General features: G+C 47.4%; 1 protein-coding gene across 2 annotated transcripts; it reads left to right on the top strand.

Moving 5' to 3' along the window:
• Nucleotides 1-627: 627 nt before the first annotated feature.
• On the top strand, nucleotides 628-21,635 carry RSPH9 (radial spoke head component 9). 2 transcript variants are annotated; one of them, XM_034764866.1, is made up of 6 exons: nucleotides 628-898; nucleotides 2,074-2,236; nucleotides 3,163-3,292; nucleotides 4,263-4,409; nucleotides 18,939-19,143; nucleotides 21,371-21,454. In XM_034764866.1, exons 1-5 carry the CDS (start codon nucleotides 672-674, stop codon nucleotides 19,124-19,126), a joined length of 855 nt encoding a protein of 284 aa, XP_034620757.1. In that variant the 5' UTR covers nucleotides 628-671; the 3' UTR covers nucleotides 19,127-19,143; nucleotides 21,371-21,454. The 2 variants fall into 2 exon arrangements, with proteins under 2 accessions (XP_034620757.1, XP_034620758.1); XM_034764867.1 differs by lacking the exon at nucleotides 18,939-19,143 and having other exon boundaries at nucleotides 630-898; nucleotides 21,371-21,635.
• The last annotated feature ends 461 nt before the right edge of the window (nucleotides 21,636-22,096 follow it).

The following is a 22,096-nucleotide window of genomic DNA, read 5'->3' as shown; positions in this document are numbered from 1 at the left end:
TGTCAGTGCTATTAAGCAGATTGGCCATTTTGTCCCTTGTGCCAGGATGACGACCCTGGTGTGTGCGACAGAGGCCGTCCCCAGCGCAATTCCCTATGTGGCAATGTCCGTTCCCACTGCCACGCTCTCTCTCCAAGTGGGAAGGCCGGGGCGATGGGGTGTCAGGACTGGGTGGGACAGGCTCTGGGGGGGCTGCACCCGGCCGAGGTGAAGGAGGGAAGCCACATTATGTCCTGTAAGTGTTTCTTCAGGTCAGCTATTCTGGGGAGAAACTGGGGCTGCGATCTTTGGGGTGTTGCCATTGCCCAGGTGTCCTTTAGTCCCATGGATGTTGCTGTTGCCATGGCATCATAGGTGTTGTGGTTGCCATGACATCATGGGTCTTGCTGTTACCAGGGTGCCACCATCTGCCTCTGCACTATTTCCAGGGGCCTGAATTTGATTAATTTTCAGTTTTGACCAAAAATTGTGAACCCCTCCCAGAAAGTAAAGGGTTATCAAGGGCAATACAGATTTTCCCCCGCCCGTGACCTTTGACCTCCGATCCGCAGCAACGGCTCGACCCCGCACCCTCCGAGCGTCGCGTCTCCGTGGAGGTGGTTGCCAGGTAACGAGACGCGGCTTCCTGCACAGCCGCAGCCGGTGCCATCCCCCCGCCCGGGAGCCCCGCCATGGACGCCGAGTCGCTGCCCTACGCGCTGGACCTGGTGGCCGGGGGCGGCGGGGGGCTGAGCTCGGAGAAGCGGGCGGCGCTGCGAGCCTCGCTGCTGCTGCTGCGCCGGGACTATCGCTTCGAGCGGGTCCGGTTCTGGGGCCGCATCCAGGGCATCCGCGGGCCCTATTACATCGCCGAGGGGCTGGGGTCAGACCGCGCCGGGCCCAGGAGCCGCCTCTACAGGTGTGTGTGGGGGGCAAGAGCTGTCCACACAGGTGTGGGGGGGGCAGGAGCTGTCCACACAGGTGTGTGTGTGTGTGTGGGGGGCAGGAGCTGTCCACACAGGGGTGTGTGTGGGGGGGGGGGCAGGAGCTGTCCATACAGGTGTGTGTGTGTGTGTGTGCGCGCGCGGGGGGCAGGTTGGACTCAGGAGCTGTCCATATGAGGGGAGGGACGCTGGGCTCAGGAGCTGTCCATACAGGTGATGGGGACATGGGAGGCTGGACTTAAGAGGTGTCCATACAGGTGGTGGTGGTGGTGGGAAACTGGGCTCAGGATCTGTCCATACAGGTGTGTGTGTGTGTGTGGGGGGGGGGGGGAAGGGCAGACTGTCCAGGAACTATCCATATAGTCCCTGGATGGGGCAGCTTCCTTCCAAGATTTGTCCATACAGGACACAGCAACAGGTTGTGGGGCAGAGTGGGCTTAAGAGTTACTTCTGCAGCTGAGAGGGGCTGCGGGCGGGGAAGAGCTGGTTCCTGTCTTTGCCTCTTACTGTGACAAGACTTTATTATGGTGTTTTATGGTGCTCATCACCATAACATCTGAGCACCCTACAAACCCTTCATGGATTTCTCTGCACAATTTCCCTATGGGAAGGGGATTTTACAGAGAAGGAACTGAGAAACAGAAAAGTGTGGAAGCTTGGCGAAGAGTACTTCTACACTGTGATGAAAGACCCATGGCACAGCTGCAGCTGACCTGGGTCAGTTGACTTAGACTCACAGGACTCGGGCTGTGGGTCTTTTATTGCAGTGTAGACATACCCTAAGTTCACACAGGGAAGTATGTGGCAGAGCTCGGAATAGAACCAGACCTTCTAGTTCTTTAACCACAAGACCTTTAAAAATGTCCTTCCTTTAAAATGTCTGTGTGATGCTGGCTGTACAATATAGTATTGAACAGCAGCTTCTATCCTGCCTTTCTGAGCCCCGCAAGTGGCTCCTCTTTTCGAGCACCAGGTGGTGATGCTTTAAGAAGGCAATCAGTTTCCATCAGTGCACACCATTGTCTCTCTGCATGTCACCTGTTTCACTAATGGTTCTTGCAAGGCTCCCAATGGGCTGCATTACATCTGAAAAGGAGGGTCCCTGTGTTTCAATAAGCTTTGCCCTTTGTTGTGTTTGTCTGGCTGACAGCTTGAACTGCGTGGAGTGGAGTCTTCTGCCACCAGCTACTGAGGAAATGATCACACAGACTGCAGGGCTAAAGGGCCGTTTCCAGGGGGATCCATCTTATGAGTATGATCCCATTGAGAAGAAGGGGGAAGAGAATGAGAGAATATATGAGGAGGAAGGTGGGGTAAGTACAACAGGCCATTTTCTAGACCAGTCTTCTAAGCTGTCCCCTAATACAGTTGTTCCCAGCCTGAACTGAACAAACTAGAATTGATACTTCTTCCTGGTAATAAACCTATACTGGTTCCCAGTCTGCTACCCTTTCCAACCAGCTGTGAATGCTTTAATCATCAAGGGAGCTCAGGCTGCTCCAGTACAAAGTATTACACTTGCGAGGATCCTATCATTCATAACCAATGCATGTTTGAGTGGGCACCACTGAATGGGAGGAGTTGTAGAGAAGCAGGCGGCGCTGACTGGTGCCCCAAAATATTGGGTACTGTTGCCTTAGAGGAAGAGGGATAGTAGTATTTCAGTCTCAACATGAGTTCAACATAGCTCACATCTCCTTTAAGGAAATCTCTGTTCATACTGGGGTGAACATGCATTTCCCTGATTTCTGTCGCTATGGAACAGCAGCAACTTTCATTGACCACTTCAGCTAACCTTGGAGTTATAAATGTCTTGGAAACATCCTCACTTCTCCTCCCTATTTATATGAATTAGTTGGATTCATTTCAGATATTTTTATATAGTTTTATTTAACATTTGCATCTTGTCTCATTGCTGTGCCTGACACTTTATATAGAAACTGAACACGGAATTGCTATTGCTTATAATCAAATGGCCAAATTCGGATCTCAGTTATGCCTGGGTTAATCCAGAGGGAGGGAATAATAGCTACTGCCCCAATGGGTTTGAAATGTCTACTCTTAACAATGTTCTCTGTTATATTGTTTCACTAAGAATATGTGAAGTGTGATCATTCTCATAATCCCATCAAACTCAAGATGATGACTGTATTGTGGTTCCTACAGGCACCCTGAGTTTATTTCCAGTAAAAGAAACAGTGAAAGCTGCGATTTAATATTTGCTTATTTTTCTTTAAAGCCCATGATCAAGGAGGAAATCCGTCTTGTAGCGACGATAGATCAGATAGATAAGGCAGTGGGTATCATCCCACGGGGTGCATTTGTGAAGACCCCGCTCGGCCCTGTCCATGAAAACAGGAATTTTGAAGGTAAATCCACATAATCTATATCAGGATTCAGGTGCATGTCTGTACTTTGAATACAAAAGCAGTAAGAAAGGTTTACTTTCTCCTTCTAGCTGGTATTCTGGTTCCTGGCTTGTTCCTCTCCCTTGGCTTGGTGAACAGAGAATAGGGAATCCACTAATGCTGCTTCCATTTTGGTTCAGTTTACGGAACTGCTAACAGAATCACTAATACAGAGCGCATAATTCTGAGAGATGGGAGGAGAAGGACTCCAAATCACCAATGGATTTGATTTGGCTCTGAGTCTCTAAAGTTACTGAGCATAGAGTTTCCTATATGCAGGGGTTCCCAAACTTGGTTCGTGGCTTGTTCAGGGTAAGCCCTTGGTGGGCCGCGAGATGCTTTGTTTACCTGTCTGTAGGTACGGCCGCTCGCAGTTCCCAGTGGCTGTGGTTTGCTGTTCCTGGCCAATGGGAGCTGTGGGAAGTGGCACAGGCTGGGCCACTGCTTCTCGCAGCTCCCATTGGCCGGGAACGGCGTACCACGGCCACTGGGAGCGGTAAGCCGCCGTACCTGCGGATGCTCAGGTAAACAAAGTGTCTCACGGTCTGCCAGGGGCCTGAAAAAGCCGCGAACCAAGTTTGGGAATCCCTGCCTTTATGCTATGGTCCATGGAGTTTCTAGCAGCATTTGGTAGTTGTAGTGCTAGAGAAATTCTCCCTCTGATTGCAGGGCTCACAGAGAGATTTGTCTCGTTCAGCACCCATTGCTAATCTGGGACTTCAATTTGCATTGCCTGCAAAATCTCCCCCAACACTGTGAGATCATCCATTTCCAGCAGGTCTCTGATCTTTCTGTGGAGCCCATGGAACAAAACTGGAGAGAGGCTGTGGTTCTGCCGTACACTCTGGACTATGACTAAGCAGAGAGATCTTGATATAATGAGTGTTTGATCAGGCATGGTGCTAATGGTCTCCAACTGTTCATACTACAGGTCTGTCTCTGACTGAAGCAAAAAAGTTAAATTCCTATTTCCACTTCACTGAGCCTGTTAACCTGAAGAACAGAACACTCCTGCAAAAGGCTGACCTGGACCCATCCATTGACTTCCTGGACTCTCTGGAGCATGATATCCCAAAAGGTAAACAGACTTTCTTAAGAGATTAGAGTCAAAGGATGGAAGGAAAAGGATAGCCTCCTTGTGGCCTTCCAGATCCGAAGTAGACTAGGCCCAGGAGTTCTGTGGAGCTGACATGCTCAGAAGGAGCCCTTTGTCTGTAATAATGGTCTCTGTTGAGCCACACCGATCTTCAAAGGAGCTCTGTCCAGCACACAGGAATATTGTGCTTGGACCCTCGCTTAAGAAATCTTCAACATTTACAGTGCCAAGATTCTCCTGATAAATATAAACTGCAGTAGGATTGTCACATCCTTACAATAGGTAACTTCTCCTGACCCCTATGTCAGCACTCTCCTCTGCTAGAGCTCTGCATTCTCTCCTGATTAGGAAGGGGTCTGTAGCAGCTGGTGCCCTGCTGGGGCAGATAACAGTGCTAGTGATAGAGGGTAGTTTATGGGGTTTGAAGTATTTCACACCTCCCATCCCACCCTATATTGCTCTCCTTATCTAAATGGGCTCTCATTAACTCTAAACTCATATCTTTGAGAGGCTGGGTTCAAACTTTCCTTTGATAAACTGCAATAGAAATACTGCAGTGTATAATAATCTGTTACATTGGCAGGATAAAACAAACTGCAAGGAAAAAGAGGGAGTACATGTATGTATATATTACAGTGTAGGTGTAGTTCAGATCCCATCAGTCTGGTGGACACTCTTTATTTTTTTTTTCTTTAATGTCCCCCAGAAGACTCCTTTGGCAGAATCTCTCTCTAAAAAGATGCCAGCAGGTTGGATTTGTGAAAATCTTCTGTCTCTGAAACTCTGGCCAGGATCTAGTTCGTAGCTTAGAAGGAGAGTAAGTCTTTATAAGTCCCACATGCTCTGCAGATACATTCCGTGTTGCTATATTAGGTTTGGAAGTTCACCTAGATCTACAAACATGCACTGTAATCCTTATAAAACATTAACTGCTTCCAGTTTCTCACTCTTTATTTCTGTTTGTGTTTTGCTGGCTTGCTAAATGCTTCTGGCTGGGGGCAAGGATTCCAGTGTGGGATATTCCTTTGTCCTGATGTCAAAAGCTCTTGTTGCCCCAAAAGTCTGGATTTTGGTTTGCTATTTTATCTCCCTTCTGGAGTAGCTATCTGTGTAAGCCTTCCTCCATGGCTGGCCAAGGATTTAAATAGTTTCCCAGACTTTGCCCAAATACATATATCTTTTGCTCAAACTTTCTCTGTCAAAAAGTAACCTTTGAGCAGAGAATGAGGTCATTTCAGCTCAAATTCTGAAAGTTTCAGGAAGGTCTGAGTGAGTGTAAACAGGAGTAAATTGTTATTCAACTTTATTGGGAGTGCTGCTACTTGTGCCATGGTCCAGAGGTGTTGCCTGAAGAGACTGCAAGGGCTTGTCTACATGGCCTGGCAGAGCACACCAGAGGGGTGAGATCTGTAAAGTGCACTAATGTGCTGCACTCTGACTGCCTTGTGTTGACCCTGCTGGTTTTAAAAGGTATCTAGTTTCCATTAATGTACTCCTGTTTGAAACAGAACTACATCAACGCACACTAGGTACCTTTCAGAGTGCACCAGCTGGGTCTACATGGGGCAGTTAGAGTGAAACAAATTAGAGCAGCCTACAAATCAGACCCCTTTAGTGCGCTTTGCCAGTGCCAGGTAGACAACCCGATGTCTCTGCATGCAGGTCTCCATTGAGTTGACAAGCCTATCCTCTCAAATCAAAAGGACAGTGCATGTAGGGATCTGTAGTGTCCATGTGTTGAACCTTCTTATTAAAGATCAGGAATATTGTGGATCACCATCCTGAACAATGCTCGAGGGCTGCAATCCCTGCTCACCGTGTGTCTTTCCCACTAGAGACAGTAATCTCTTCTTCTGATGCTCTAGAGAGTGTACATCCTAATGCTGAGATTCAAGACATTTTAAATGGCCTGGCGTTGGCTGCACTGCTATATTTTCCCCATTTATTGTAGGTTTTTACTTACGTATTTATTTCTCCTACCTAGTTCTCTCCTACATCCATTCTTCACTGAGCTGTATGGCTTCATGTTTCCAAAGCTTGGCTCCTAGATGTCTCTGAAGAAAGGTGTTAATCTTATCCTAATGTTGTAGCAGCAATACTGTGCTGTAGTTCAGGTTCTGTCTGGGTTTCTCTTATAGACTCTTCTCTTCTGGGGTTCATATTCCAGCTCTTTCTGAATCCCAGGGTACAAGTTTGTAACCTGATGGTGAAACAGTTAGATTTTAAAGTAATGGTTTATATGAACAGAGCCCTTTCTACCATAATATACTACTTCCTCCCTAGTCCACCATTTGGAGTTCCTTAATGTTAATGTGGGGATTATAATTCAGATTACCAGTACAGTGTTCACACCATTATATCACACCTCTCTTGCACTGCTGTTGCTGACCCTGTTCAGTGAACACAGGCCTTAAAGCTCAATACTGTCAATGAAGCTGGTACCTTTCACCAGCACTCCAGAGTCTGTCATTCCAGGTTGTGAGAACCCAATCTTCATGACTTGCCTATTGCTTCACTGATCTGTGTTGTTGCCACCAGTCCAGGAGAGAACACCCTCTGCAGAGGGAACAAAGAAGTTTACATGCAAGTCAGCTCATCATCTCTTTCAACAGCAGAGTTTGTGAGGATAGAGATCGAACCAGGAACTGACTGAAGGAGAGAGAGCTTAAATCAGGGGCACTGCTTGAAAATGTATCCAGGGGTCAGGCCTGTAGTTGTTCTGTGAAGGCCAATACAGTATAACTGCAAACAGGCCCAAGGCAAAGCTGAATAAAATTCTTTACTCATGTTAGAACTGAAACTATAGAGCCAATGCAGGCGGCTGTGCATCCTCAGAGCCTTCCATGCTTCCACTAGAACAGAGGCAGCAAGGGCACTGGCAGTTGGCTGAGAGCCTGAGGGCTAATTTGCATAACATATAGCTGATTGCAGCTGTCTTCATCTGTAATATGCAAGGGCAGCCCGAAGAATTTCAGGTCCCACCATGCAACTCCCCTTCTAGTTCTAAAGGACTAGGCCATTTGTTGGTCACACCTCTGTGTTAGACATGAAGGTGGCTGCTTTGTAGAGCTACGGTAGCTACCACAGGCTGCATTTTAGCCAGCCCTGGGCTAGAATGTAGGGGTCAAAGAGGGGAGAGGCAAATAACACATTTAATTAACTGTAGCTTCCTGAGATTACTGTAAATGTAAGTTGTTGCTGTCTCTTCTGGGAAGGTTGTTGCTGCAAATTTTAAATGCCTTTAGTGGAGGTGATTCTCAAAGGCAACTCCAGCCCAGGTGCAGCTGTGCACTTCCTAACAGAAGAGTTGGCCATTGTAGGATTTTGTGTGATTCCTGCACAAATCCATCATATGTTGCCTGCATAAATCCAGCCAAATTCCCCCTGCCACAGCTTGGACTATAGAGATGATTCTGATCGGATGAGTCCATCAAGATATGGGAACAAGGCAAACGTTGCTCACAGGGTCAGCAAGGCATACAGCCCAGTCCCAAATAGGAGCTTTGAAAGTTAAAAAGACCAGCTCATGCCCTGGATGAATATGCAGTTTGCAGAGTTTTTCCCCTCTGTCCAAAACTTGGAATGGGTGATTATGAAAATGAGGGGACAGACAGCACAGGGCAGAGCCAGGCATAGTGTGGTAGATGCTGTGCAAGTTTCCTTTGCACAAATCTACTAATGTCCTTTAATCTTGGCTGCAGCCCCCCTGCTGTTCCAGTCTTGGGTTCTCCTTCCCCACTCAGCTCTGCCAATGCACCTCAGTCCTGACTAGGGTGACCAGACAGCAAGTGTGAAAAATCGGGATGGGGGTGGGAGGTAATAGGAGCCTATATAAGAAAAAGACCCAAAAATTGGGACTGTCCCTATAAAATTGGGACATCTGGTCACCCTAGTCCTGACCCACAGCAACTATGGCCATTCCTATCCTGGACTCCTTCCACACTGCTCAGCCGACCCTCTCAACCTGAAGCATCCCTGCCTTTCCAGGACAGGGCCTCTCTTGAGCAGAGATTGTCAAAGCTCAGAGGTGGGTAGCCCCAAAAGGTATTTTTGTTCCATTAAAAATTGTGATTGGTGCTAAGGTTACCTTCTTTCCCTTGATTTGAAACTAAATCAAACTTCATCCTTGCTCTGCCTACCCTCCGCTTTATGCAAACCATGCCTTTCCCCTCCCAAGATGGAACAAAACCTGTGTTAGCTAATTAGTCAGGTTTCCCTGTTTGGTTCCTCTTTGTTTCTCTGGCAGATGCTCATGCAGCTCTTATACCACTAGTCTATTTTCTGGTGCTTCAGCTTGGCCGTCTTTATTCCACCTGAAGCCATCTGATCAGAGTGTGGTACTTGGCTTCCTGCTCTGCCTCAGTCAGGTACGTTGAAAAGTGGATTAACTGAGTGGGAGCTGTATGAGGAGTACCCCCAGCCTGCATTGACCCTAAAAGCTGCAGGAGCTGCTTAAAGACAAAGGAACTAGACCAGGGGATTAAAGTATGAGTTTCCATGTCTAAAAGCAGGCAAGTAACAAGTGTAATTGGAGCAGTTTTATTTTTCATTGGCTGCTGAGAATTTATGATGGCTTCCAAATGGATTCCATTCATAAAATGTTTGAGAATCGCTGTAGTGGGAAAGAAGCTAGACAGACAGAGGAGACTGGAAAGTTGGAGGCAGAGTGAGGTTTCTGTATTAAGTCTTGAAGGTGGAAGGAAAAGCAGTTAACACCAAATTAATGAAACTCACAGTGATAAGAACAGGGAACTAACTGCGGGGGGGGGGGGGGAAGCTGGTGCAGCAAGCAGAGTTCTACAAAAGGGTCCCTTGCTGCCCTTATCTTTAGTATAAAGGTGATACCTAAGGAGACTACAGGTCCCAGCATGCTGTAGTATCTATTTAGTTATATATATATTTCTATAGCTCAGCCAGTGATGCTAATTCTCATGATTGTATTGTGAGTCTCATGATATTTGATGCTTTTCTCAAAGCCCCACCTGTTAGAGGCCAGTGATTATGTGAGAATCTCATCTTGCTTTTTAAAAAAAGTAAGTTTCTGGCCTTAATGATCATAGAGGAAAGTATGAAAATGTGAACCCTACAGTCTCAAAAAACAGAAGGTAAATAAAAAGCCCCAAAATACAGTCTCACGATATTTAAACAAACCTCTTGAATTTTGGAGGCCTCTTTCATGATTTCTGAGCATGTGATGTTTGATGATACTGATAGCCACCATCATGGCCGTCCCTAGGGGGGTGCAGGGCTTGAGACATAGGCGCTAAGTTTCTAATTTGCCTCGCCCAGGCCCTGCCCCCATTCCACCACTTCCCCCAAGGCCTCACCCTGCTTCTTCCCACCCCCACTCCGCCACCTACCCACCTTTTCCCCTCCCAGTTCTGCTCCCTCCCCCGAGCGCACTGTGCTCTCGCTCCTCCCCCCAGTGCCTCCTGACGCGGTAGGCGCTGGGAGGGAGGGGGAGCTGCTGATCTGCAGGGCCCACTGGCAGGCAGGAGGTGCTGGGGAGAGAGGGAGGTTCTGGTAGGCGGGCTCCTCCTCACCTGCCTGCCGCTCGCCTCCCCATTCGTCTCCTCTCCCCGCTCGCCCACCCACCTCCTGCCTCACCTCCCCACCCTCAGGACCCCCCAAAGCGCAGGGCCCAGAGTGATCACCCCGATTTGCCATACCCAAGGGACGGCTCCAGCCACCATAGTATCTGATCATGCAATCCTCCATTTAGATGCAAATGGCTAGGCTGCTGGGACCTGTAACTTTTGCTGCCATATCTCTGTATTAAAGGATAAGGTTGTCTGGTCCAGTTTAAGTGGACAATCTGCTCAATGTTATGCATGTTAGGTGAAGCCTCTGACATTCTGGCAAGATGTCAACATTGGGCAAAGTTTGGGTATCCTGGGTAAGAGCATTTCAGGAACTAGTGCTGAAACAGATTTTCACATAGCAGGAGGCAAAGGAAAGAAGTTTGGAAAGAGAATGATAATAATTCTTAACATATCTATCGAACTTTCAGTTGACCTAATACTGTACAGATATGAACTAATAGTCACAACAAGGAAAGGAGAAATGTATGAGCAGATTTCAACTTCATGGGCGTGAGTGGGAAATGAAAATTAATGGGGGCTAACTATTGATGGACAGAGACTGTGCACACAAGTGATCGGAGAGAACAGGAAGGGGCATGAGTATCTGATGTGCAAAGAAGGCTTATGATCTCCTGTTTCACTTCCTCCTGGGGATGGGGAATACAGTTATTTTATGGCTCAATCCCAAGGGAGTAAGTTGACACTAAGAATTTGCTACAGATCACTGGATCAGCTAGAGCACAGATGTGAAGATAATGGACATCAAAAAAGGCTGTGACAAAAACCAGTGGGGCAAATGAGGGAGTTCAGCAACAGGAAGTGAAAGACTTGTAGAGATGGTGTAGTCTGGCTTTCCTTGCACAAAATGCAGTCTTCTAAAGATGGAGGAGTGTAGGGAAAAGAAGCAGTGACACTTGACTAGACTCTTGGTGAGAGTGAAAGGGGATCCAGTTGAGATACAGTTCCTTTGCAACCTGACCTGAACCCAACATGATCCAACTACAAGTTGGGTTTGGGTCAGGTCTTGTCTGAAAACAACCCAAACATCTTGGGCTCAGGTTGTCTTTGATCACCTCCTCCTGCCCAAGCGATCAGCGTGGCAGGGGCTGTATGCCATGCTTCGTCCAACTGCTGGCTCTTTGCTGTGCTTTGTGTACGTGCCAATGAGTTACTGCAGCACACACAGCGCAGCAAGGCAGCAACTGCCAGCAGGAGCAGGGCACAAAGCTGCCACTGCCAACCCCATGGGGAAGAGGTGGTCAGAGATGGATCCTGGGCATTGAATGTGGGGTGTGGGAAGCACCCATCGGGCATCGCCACTGCTGTCTCAGCACATGGGGGGATGAACTGAGATAAGACTCCCTATGGTTTAACTGCAGACTATATATTAGAGATAGGTTTTTGGGGAGGCTCCCTGCTGGCTTTATATAGGCAGGATGGGCCAAGATGGGGCTCCTTGGCCTCTTTCTATGTCAAGATTCACCCCGGGGGATGGGGAGAAGGAGATTACTTAACGGAATCCAGATAAACAGAAACTGTTCCAGCTCCTTTCCAAAGTAAGTGTGGGGGGAGCTGGCAGCCCCTCGTCCCCAGGCACCACCGCTTCACAAGGAAGTGTTGCTGCCCCATAGTATTCCTGATGCAGCACTGCATATGAAGTGATTTGTGACCACCACTTGGCCCCACGCTTGTGCGTTAGCCTATCCTTAAGCTCTCCTGACAATAGACTGGTGAAATCAGGGACATAATTGCCTCTGAACTTGGCTTGCACACACTTTATCTGCACATTGCAAGCCAGTGCTTAATGGGCCTTTGCACACGGAGGAACTGCATTCTTGAGCGGGAGATAGAGCCTCTCTGTGCGTTTGCTTCAGCCAGGCTCACAACACCGTTTGGGTAGTACTTTCATGGCGGCCTGGAAAGCCCCAGGTGCTTGGAGTGACAGAGCCAAGAGACATGAACCTGCTTTATCTCCAGGCATTAACACAGCTAATTAACTCCCTTTCAAAGGCCCCCCTGGGGTGATTAATCCCCTATCAGCCTCCATCTCCAACCATTCAAAGAGTCTGTGTCTGCTGAGGCATTTACGGCCCCCAGTTAGCCCGCAGAGTGCAAGACAGCCTGTTATCGGGGCTCTAAGACAAATGGCTGCCTATCTCCCCAGTGGCCTTGCAAAATCCAGCAAAGTGCTATGCTGTGCTGGCCACCTACTTTCACCCAGCCTCCCCTCTCTGCTAACGTTTCACAGATGTGACCTGAGCCCACCCCTTTCATTGCTTAACAATAAGCAGCACCACACTAGCCCTGTGAAAGCTGAGTGAGAGCACTTTACTTTTCAGCCTGCCAAGAGCCACACAGGGACAAGGCTTTTCAAGCTGTTTCACTGAAATCCAAACTAAAAGGCCCATAATGAATGAGGGGGCAGTGCTAGAAAGAAAAGGATGCTTTAAAGCAGGGGTGGCCAAAGTATGGCCCAAGTTCTCCAATGTGGCCCATAGCCATCCTCATTCCCAGAATGGAAGGGTGATCTTTGGAGACGGTGTGTCTGACAGCCTGAGGTCCTGCAGCCCATGAGGTTCCTTGCTAGTTAGAAGGCTATTCTGGTTAGGGTGACCAGATAGCAAGTGTAAAAAATCGGGACAGGAGTGGGGGGTAATAGGTGCCTATATAAGAAAAAGCCCCCAAAATTGGGACTGTCCCTATAAAATCAGGACATCTGGTCACCCTAATTTTGGTAAACAAGCAATAACACACCAACACTGGTCAGTACAGCTGACGAGTGTGCCCAGAAGTTTTGGGAGCCTCCAGTGCTGGGAATCAGACCCAAACAGCCAGGGCGGTGGATTACAGGACTTGACCAAGGCACTAGTTTTGGCTGTACCTGGTTCCTCTGTTTAACAAAAATCAACCATCCCTTGGGTAAACTGCTACACCTAACATCTTACAGCAGGGGACAGTATGGCATCAGTATCAGTGCTGAGTACGTTATAAAAGGAAACCATTGAAAAGTAAAATGAGCAAGTCTGGTATTGAAGAGAACTTCAGACTATTTGTGTAGAAGGTGAGGACAGAGAGACCAGACTGCGTGTGATATATTGACATATCAGAGAAGAGATTTATCTGTCCCCCTACAGCTTAGACAACTTCCAAGAAGGTCTGTTGGGCTTTTGCACTAGTGTGTAATTATGCACATGTGAGTGAGAGCATGCGTATGTTCAGTTCTTCCATAATTTTCTTCTTCAAAGGCTCCACATCAGCCCTAGCCATCCTTCTTGCCAAGTGGAAAGGACTCTGGAGTCGCTTCAGAACTTGTCAGTGCCACTCCCAAGGGAGCTGCTCAAGAGTGACACAAGATGTTCCCTTCTCCTGGAGCTGGGCACTGCCAGCTGAGGAGTTCCGGACTGGACTGGAATCCCTCATGTGGCAGCGCAGCAGGGGAACTCCAGAGGCAGCTAGTATTACAGTTTTGGACTTGCTGTCCACAGTCTGCTCTGATTTCTGGAATTGATGTCTGTTTTCCTTGGGCTTGGTTTCTATGCATAAAGCAGTGCATTTACTATCTTTGGGTCCCAACTCTATATCACTTCAGGGGGCTTGTTTAGCCAAAGGCCTTGGCTGAGTTTATACTGGAGGAGGGTTGTCCATCAACCTCTGGGCTGTGGTGGAGGCTCTCGCCCTCCTGATTGCTACAAGGCGATGATGAAGCCAGAGACACAGAGTCTTTGCAGCAGCTTTCCAGGGATTGTATTTAAAGTTCTTTCTTCCTCAAAAAAAAAAATAAAAAAAATCCCACTCAGTCTCCATTTTGGTTCCTGGTCTCTTGTTCATTCCACTTTTGCTAATGCCTTTTTTGTTGATCTGACAGGAAATGCAGGAATAGCCTCTTAGATAGAACCATGTGTTCTGGCTTATCGCCACATAAATCAGTAGTGGAATAAACCTTATTCTGGGGAATTACATGAAGGTGAAGCCCTAGGGCAGTAACAGAGTTACTGGAAGTTAGAGAAAGCTTAACCAAGACAGCTTTTGCTAGGAACAATCCGCATCTGATGCGGCTTCAGGTGAGATGTGGCAAACTGTGCCTTCTCCCAGGTTGGCACTGACGTCAACTGCATTTATATCGTCTCCTAGCTATTGTTTTAATGGTTGCTCGGGGTAGCAGAGCTGTGCTGCATGCCCTGCAGACTGCTCGTGCACCGTTAAGTTCTCTCTTCCCATCCCTCACCTATAGAATTATTGTTCATTAGTTTGATACCCACTGTTGTCCCCTCCCCACAGTCCCCATCCTAGGTGACTGTTAATGCCACAGATTACGGAAGAATAGATGAAGATTTATTGTGCAAAAATAATTTGAAAGCAATGGGCTATATTGTCCCCCTCTGTGGCATGATGCACAAGGGATGGAAGGAACAGAAATCCTGCTTCGTTGGCTGTAGAACTTGTGGAAGAAGGGGAGTCAATATGACACTGACCTGTCCCTTCATACCCTGGAAACGCCTCTATACAACCATCATGTGGGTTGGGGCTTTGAGGGCTTACGGGATATATGGCTGCATGGAGAGTGGAGAAATTTAGGGACAATCACTTTGTGACACAATTCCTTGGGAAACTGGCAAACCTACAGGGAAATTCCCACTACAGTTAATGCTGAGCTTGTTAGAATGAAAACTCCCAGATTCTGACCCATGACCTCTTCCTACTAGGAAGGGGACGGAATAGTCTGGGTGTGTGCGTTGGGGAGGGCGGGGAGATAAACTCCTGAGCTCTTCTCCTAGTCCTGCTCACTGGATGAGTTGGGAGCTGTGTGAGTGACTGCCTCTGTGTAACTCTTCCCATCCTACAGGTTATTCCACTGAGCTGTGAATGGGATATACAGTGAGTGGACTGAGTCTGAATCACAGTTTGTGCTGGTGTGTGCTAGCACAGAAGCCAAGGCACAGTCCTTTACTGTAGGATAATTTCCAACATTTACCCCAAATCCAGCCCCTACTTGTCATAACTGCATCCTAAAAGTGGCCAACACTTTTTGATCATGTGAGGTGGAGACTTACAAGGCAGCCATAATCTCCTCTGAGAGTCAGACAAATATTCTTCATTGGTTAAGAAAGGGACGGTGACCAAAAACTCTGAGGGGAATAAGGATCCTAAGGCTGGAACAAAGCTGCCCATCGCACCCTTTCATCGAACTGTTAATCTTTCTTTCAAAAACGTCACATTTGTTCGGTAACAAAAGCTTAAAAGAAGCTGAATTGAGCCTGCAAACCAGCAGCAAGATTTAGAGGAAGCGTCTTTCATTCAGAGCAAGGAGGGGCGAGAGGCTCCTTCTTTTTCTTGCCTGTAACCAATGGGATCGCAGGAATCCACGTAGGTGACGGATTAATGCAGGGGCTCCCCAGGTAGATGCTACGTGACTTCTGGCACGCTCCAAAAACGTTTCCACAGCGACCAGCTGAGCAAGAAATATGGAGTGTGACGGAATCCAACGGAAACCTGCACTTGAGGAGGAGGAGGAGGAGGAGGAGGAGGGTGCTTTGCAACTCGAAGAGATTTCTAAACCCACAGGGCCCACGATGAAGTGAGTGGGGTTGTAGTCATCAAAATCACAGCAGCTAGGAAGAGACTGGCATTGTAACCATCCCGCCTTCTCGGCTTTAATTCTGTACTTTGTTGCTGTTTCCCAGTGCCAGGCTCCATTCCAGATCCCTGTTCCTGAGCAAAGTCTGCATCCTTCTCTTTGGCAGAAATGCAGCTAGTGGGGGAATTTTAGCCCCTTCCTGAAGATCAGATGGTGTTAGACCAGTAGGCCTAGCTGGGCTGGGTGTGAATCTCACAGGCACCTGAGCAATGTGAAACTGGGAAGCAGGGGCTCCTCCTTGCCATAAGAAAACAGATACCTTGTTTTTAACTGAAATGCTTTATCTTTTGTAATGAAAAATAGTTCATGATAGGAGAGAAAAATGTAGAGGGAAGGCCATGAAATGAAAACTTTCCCCCTAGGACTTTTGGGTGTAATTGTATTTAGGTAACAATGATGTTGCAGGCGTTAGGAACATGCAATAACTGCTTTTGGCAACATTCTACTCTTTGTAGGCTCTACTTTTCTGGCTCTGGTGAGTTTTTTCATAGCATTGAACCTCTGGCCAGGCTGTGTTTTAGTTTAATTTTTATTAAGAAATTTAAACAGGGAGTTTTAAATGTTTGACTGTGGCTGAACATGTGGGATGCAGGTGGCATGTTGGGCAAGTGGGAGAGAGCTTGCAGCCGGTGAGTGGCATGATGAGGCTGAGCCCCACAGGGAGTAGGAAAGATTTGCTCTCCAGCTAGAGTGCCACGTGAGAATGCTGGTGGGCATAGAATTCCACCAAGAGCTAGAGCGGGGAGCCCTTTCCTTTCCTTATGGCCCACTCCGCTGCAGTTAGCGACAGTGAATTAGGAGTGTAAAACTCTCCCCCGTGTAGGTTTTTTGTCACTGGTAGAAGTGGAAGCTAAGGGTGATGTAGGTGTGGGCGAAGCACTATCAGAGCTAAATGCTTGTGGCTATGAAGGATATGCTGTTGCTTTAGAAAGGGAATCTGGCCATGTTGTCATGTGTATGGATATTAACATTTGTGCTGTTGACCATGTGCTGTTTTCCCCCCAGTAGTGGCAGAATTGCAGTGGTGTAAGATCTTCTTATGTGTGATGTTAGAGGTGAATGCAGCTATGCTGTTGCCTCTCTAGCCACGGGATCTTTCCTCCTTTTAAGAGGAGTTGGTGCTGTCACTTCTATTAGCCTGTGGGGACCTTTTAGGACATGAAGCCTCTGTATCAGAATTGCGTTTCTTATAAAGCTGCCTTTTCTCAGCATCACCCCCAAATGAGAAGCAGTGCTAGTGGAGGTTAGCTTGAAAGTGGAAAGCCCATACACTGGGGGAAGCTCTTCTGCAAACAGCATTGTTTAAAAAGCCTCTCCCTCTACGGTTACCCTCGCACACCCCGTTGCTCTGTGAACAAGGTTCAGCCCAGAGCTGAGACAGACACGGAGGATGAGACAGGGATTTCTATCTGTGAGTGGAAAGGAAGAAGCTGAGAGGGAGGTTGACTTTTGAAATGCAGCCCAGGTATCCTGGCAGCTCTTAAAGGGCCATAAAAGAGGCCGTGGTTTAACACTGGTTGATTGAGCTTCAAAACATTTTATTATTTGGAAAGATGTAAGGAACTCCTCAACATTCCTGCCTGTGTTTGGAGGGGTGGAGGCTGCAGCCTGCTCCAAAGAGGGAATAGGAAGCTCCAGATCTTCATCCAGAGGATATTTTTCCCATGCTCTTTCCTCCCACACAGCAGCGCCCTCCCTTCCCTTCTGGAGCTGCGACAGGCAGGCAATAGTTTCAGCACAGACAGCGCTTGGCTTATTTACCTTTGGCGGGTGCAACTTAAAATGTAAATTGTCTTTTTTTTTTCCCTGTTAAAGAACAGAAACTTAAACTGAGCAGCATTATTGTGGGAAGCTTCTGCCACAAGCTCAGTGATTCTCCAGGCCCCTGCTTCTTGTGGAATCACTGCCCAGTTACTGCCAAACTGTGGGGTCAACTCCAGGTGTGTGTGAGGTTTAGTTACAGCACAGACCACATCTGACACAGAACTGTGGCTTACAAGCAGTAGTACTTAATGCTAGTAAAAGCCACTTCTTACCTACCAGCTATGAATTCTACTTACATTTCCCCTGCAGTGCAAATGATTTTTGTATTTCCCTAGTACCTTCCATCTGAGAACCTCAAAGCACTTATCAGACTAATGAATTAAACTCCACAATCTTCCCACGAGGTAGGTATTAGCTCTGTTTTACAGAGGAAACTGAATGAAGTACTGAGTGGAATAACTCACACAGGCTTGTGCTGTGTCAGTGGCAGGAATAGAACCTAAGAGGCCTACCTCTTTCTTTATCTTATGCTTTAACACAAGACCAGCCTTCCTCCCAGATGTGACCTCAGTGGAGGGCCTGTTCACAGCTAGGAAAGACCCCAGCATGTTGTGAATGAAGCATTTAATTTTCTTAATTCTCAGGAGCTGTTGTAATACCTTCTCTCAAAGGGGAAAGAAAGGGATATTCTTCCTATTCGACTGCTCTCTTATCATGCTCAGATGCTGGTGATTGACTTCCAAAAGACCAGGCTTAGGGTGATCTATGACACGCTTATTTGGAAAACTCCTGCATGAAAAGGTGGTTTTGCATTGTTGTATCAAGATGGTGAGATCTGAGCTCAGCCTGTGCTCTGGTGAATGAGAGCTCCATAGTTACAAATCCTCCACAGAGAACACTCCAACCCAGTGCTTTATGAGTTCAAACCTGCTCTCTCTCACCGGAAGCATCCTTTTCTGAGTGCATCTCACACAGTGGACTATGGAAAGGACTAAGATAGCTGAGCCCCAAATCCACTTAAAGCTAAGGACCAAGACGTCAATATGATCTGAAGTTTGATTAGCAGGTAGTGTAGAGCACAGAGCTCTGTTTTGATGTCCTCTCCTTAAAAGGCAGACAGCCACACTATTGACCAGTCTCAGTTACTGAATGGCCTTTAGCATCAGTCCCAAGTAGAGAGCATTGCAGAAATCCAGTCAGGAGGAGACAGATGCATAATGCACTAGCTTGGGCTGTATAAGAGCGGAATGGCTACAGCTGTCTGGCCATCAGAAGATGAAAGAAAGCATTTCTGGCCACGTCTATTTTGGCATCTAAAATATATAACAATGGTAAGCCTGTTCACCGCTTTGACCATGGGTGAAGAGAGAATCTTAGTAGATGGTGAGGCCATAGTTCCACCAAATGCATCCTCCTACCAGCCAACATCTGTCTCATTAGGCTTGACCTCGAGTCATCTACTTTTTGTCCTGAGCTTCATTTCACAGGGACTGAATCATTAAGGGCATGGCCTTGTCTGCATTTGTCAAGATGTAGGCAAAGTTGGGGATCAGCTGCACAGTGGTGAGATGGAAGAGAACAGCATCTCAATTCCTCCAGTGGCCACAAGACATGAAATGACAAGACGGAGTCCTGTAAGACTTTCCAGATGTGAGGGATCTCAGGAAGGAGGAGCAGCTGCCCATCACAGCCCTCAGGGATCTAGCAGAAAGAAGTGAACCGAGCCACCCATTAGGTACAGTCTGGGGCTTTTTGCTTGTTCTGGAAGCAGCAATTACTGATAGACTCTCAGTCTAGCTGAACTATGGGTCAGTGGGAGCCTGACAGTTCCAGCTGCTGTCTTTCTGATTTGGGCCTGATGTCCTATAGCTGTTTCATGTTTGGATTGGAGAGATTTACCAGTAGCCTTTCTCCCCATGCATTTTACCTCTCTAGCCATTGCAGATTTGGTGTTGCAACCCGTATTTTCTTCTCCAGGCAATTCCTGGAGTCCCTAGCACTGAATCCTAGTTAACACTCCTGCCAGCTCCTCTCTGGTGGCTTGTTCCCAGAATGTCCTGTCAAGTATAAAACAAATAGTGGCTCAGAGCTTCTCACTTCCAGGAGAAACTGCCTTTTCACACTGGCTCCTAACCTTGTCACTTCCAGGAGAAAATGCATTTTCACATTGGCTCCTAACCTTCTCAGCAAAGCCAAAGCACAATTAATACTGAAACTAATCCCCACTCTAAAGGTGGAGCCAAGAAAGGCTCAGGAAAATTAACCTTTTCCATAAATCACTCAGAGCTTGGAGGCAGCTCTGAAAAGTGTCCCTGCCTTTCACTTTTCTTTTCTTTCCTCTCCCTCAGGATCTACAACAGGGCAAATCTTCCATCTTGGAGCTGGAAAGCTTTTCTCTGTCTTCATGCAGCATTTTGGGAAGAGACTCTAGCTCTTGACCAGTTGGGGATTACGGATCCCAAGGCTGCTAGCGAGTTGGATCCAAGGATTGAGATGAGCAGAGCAAGTTGCTCCAGGGCTTAGTACTCCACTCCAAGTTAGCCTCCTGAGATCAGCTATATAGCTAGCTCAGGTGCCATATAATAATAGCAGAATGCCAGTGCTGCTTTAGATAAGGTTGAGAACTGCTTTCTGTTTAAAGGTTGACTTAACTGGATTGCCTTGAAATCTGACGTGCTTCATGGAGACGAGGGGTAGAGTCAGTTATCCAAATTTGGGGTCAGTTGTGTAAGAGGTTCTCAAGAAAATAGCCCACTGGAAAAAAAAAAGTTTTTAAAGTTGACGATTCTACCAGCTTTTTTTGGTGCAGCCACAGGATCAAACCATGCCTGTAATCATGGCCAAAATGATGTCAATCACTCATCGTTTACCCTGATGAGTGCAAGGCGCCCACTAAGCCCTTTGCAGGAACACAACTGAAAACAATATTTGAAAGAGAGTTTGCCAAACAGATTACACTTTGAAGACAGACAGCCGAAGACAATTGCTAGCCCGCCATAGCTCATCAGATCTGTGTGACTCAAGGGGACATCAAACTTGAGCAACACTGAGGCACCGTAAATTCAAATCTGACACTTGCCAGAAATCTGAGAATGAAAAAAAAATAGACGTTGCTACGATCTGCCTCTGTCAGAGTTTTTTTTTTTTTTTTTTTAATTTGGGGAAATGTAATCTGCATACAGCAGAAAACTCAGAAGACATTCAAATTATTTTTGAAAAGAAAATGACACGGGCGAATGCTTGTGGGCAGATGGGAGGGGAGGCTGCAGAAACAGAAGGGGAAAATGGGAATGAGTGGGAGGGGAGGGAAGAGGGGTTGAGGTGCTCAGGTCAGGGGGCGGAGGTAGGTATTGGGAGGGCTGACATAGAGGTGCGTGATATGGGTTTAAAGCTGCATAGCTGTGTACCTTACCTCTGTATTTCCTGGTTTTCAGAACTTTACATTCTGGAAGGACACAGAATACCAGCATGCAATCTTAACTCTGCATTCATAATTATTTTTTTTTGGTCAGTGGGTACACAGACCAAGCAGGCTACAGAGCCCCCCATTAGAATAGCTGCTGCCTCTTAGCAGATATAGCCAATAATAGAATCTGCTGACTCCTAGGCTCAGACCACATACCGGTACCTCTCATCACACCTTAGCTGTGGGAAAATGCTGAGTGAAACTAGAGGGGAGTGCCTGGAAATAGAAAGGCAGCCTGGGGTGCTAGGGTGAGTGGTGTGGAAGAGTTCAGAGTTCTTTGTCCTTCTGGTATGGCAGATCCTTTGATATCCCCAACACCCATAAGGTAGCAGAGTCCCCACTGTGCTAGCTCAGCCTTGTGTACCATTTAATTCACCTCCCTGTTCTAGCCAGGCAGCAACCCATTGGGATTGCACCTTGATCTCAGCACATGTCACTGCAGGAAGGGTGTCTCGCATTTGTGCTGACTCTCATCAGCCACATTGTTGTTATGTAGGATCCTGGAGCATCCAGCTGGAGAGGGGAGGCAGCCTGGTGGTTCTGAGGAGCTTGCTGTGGCCAGGACTGACATTCTACCACATCCCCATGACTAAACAATTTGGCTATATCTACCTTGGCACAGGTGAGAAGAACATAGACCTGCCCTTCATGCTGTGAATTGTCCACCCAAGCTGAGGATTCAAGGGAAGGTGTGTCACATTTAGATTTTATACTTGGGGATTTGCAGTTATGTTTGTTCCAATAAACCAGTGTGAAACCTCTGCACCTGTCAGCAGTTTTCTGTGCCCCAGAAAGAGTCCTGAGGATTTCCCTAATGCCTCACTGTGTGTATTCTTAAACCTAGGCCCCCCTCTGTGTGCTCAGGCATCGTGTTCCAGATCTTATTCCTAGGCAGCGTGAGTGAAGGGTGATGGAAAAGCTGCTGCATTCTAGGTCTTGCCTACACTCAGGGCTCCACACTCCACCTTGTGCTCGGTGTGGGTGGTGGGGAGAGAAGGGGGCCTGTTTTGCCAAAAGTAGAGGTCCTGCCTGCTCACTGCTGGCAGAAGTGAAAGACCCAACTCTACAAGAGTCAGTCTGCTGTGCTGGAAAATACTGTGCTCTCAGGTTCGAACATTCAGGGTGCCACATGGCGTACCACTGCTCTTGTCTCACCCAGTCACTGTTCTCTCACCATCACATTGATAGCTGATTTGGGTTACCTGCCATAGAAAAGATGCCA

Source organism: Trachemys scripta, chromosome 3 (genome assembly GCF_013100865.1).
Source record: "Trachemys scripta elegans isolate TJP31775 chromosome 3, CAS_Tse_1.0, whole genome shotgun sequence".
Classification (NCBI taxonomy): domain Eukaryota; kingdom Metazoa; phylum Chordata; order Testudines; family Emydidae; genus Trachemys; species Trachemys scripta.
This window is presented reverse-complemented; position numbering and strand designations above follow the sequence as displayed.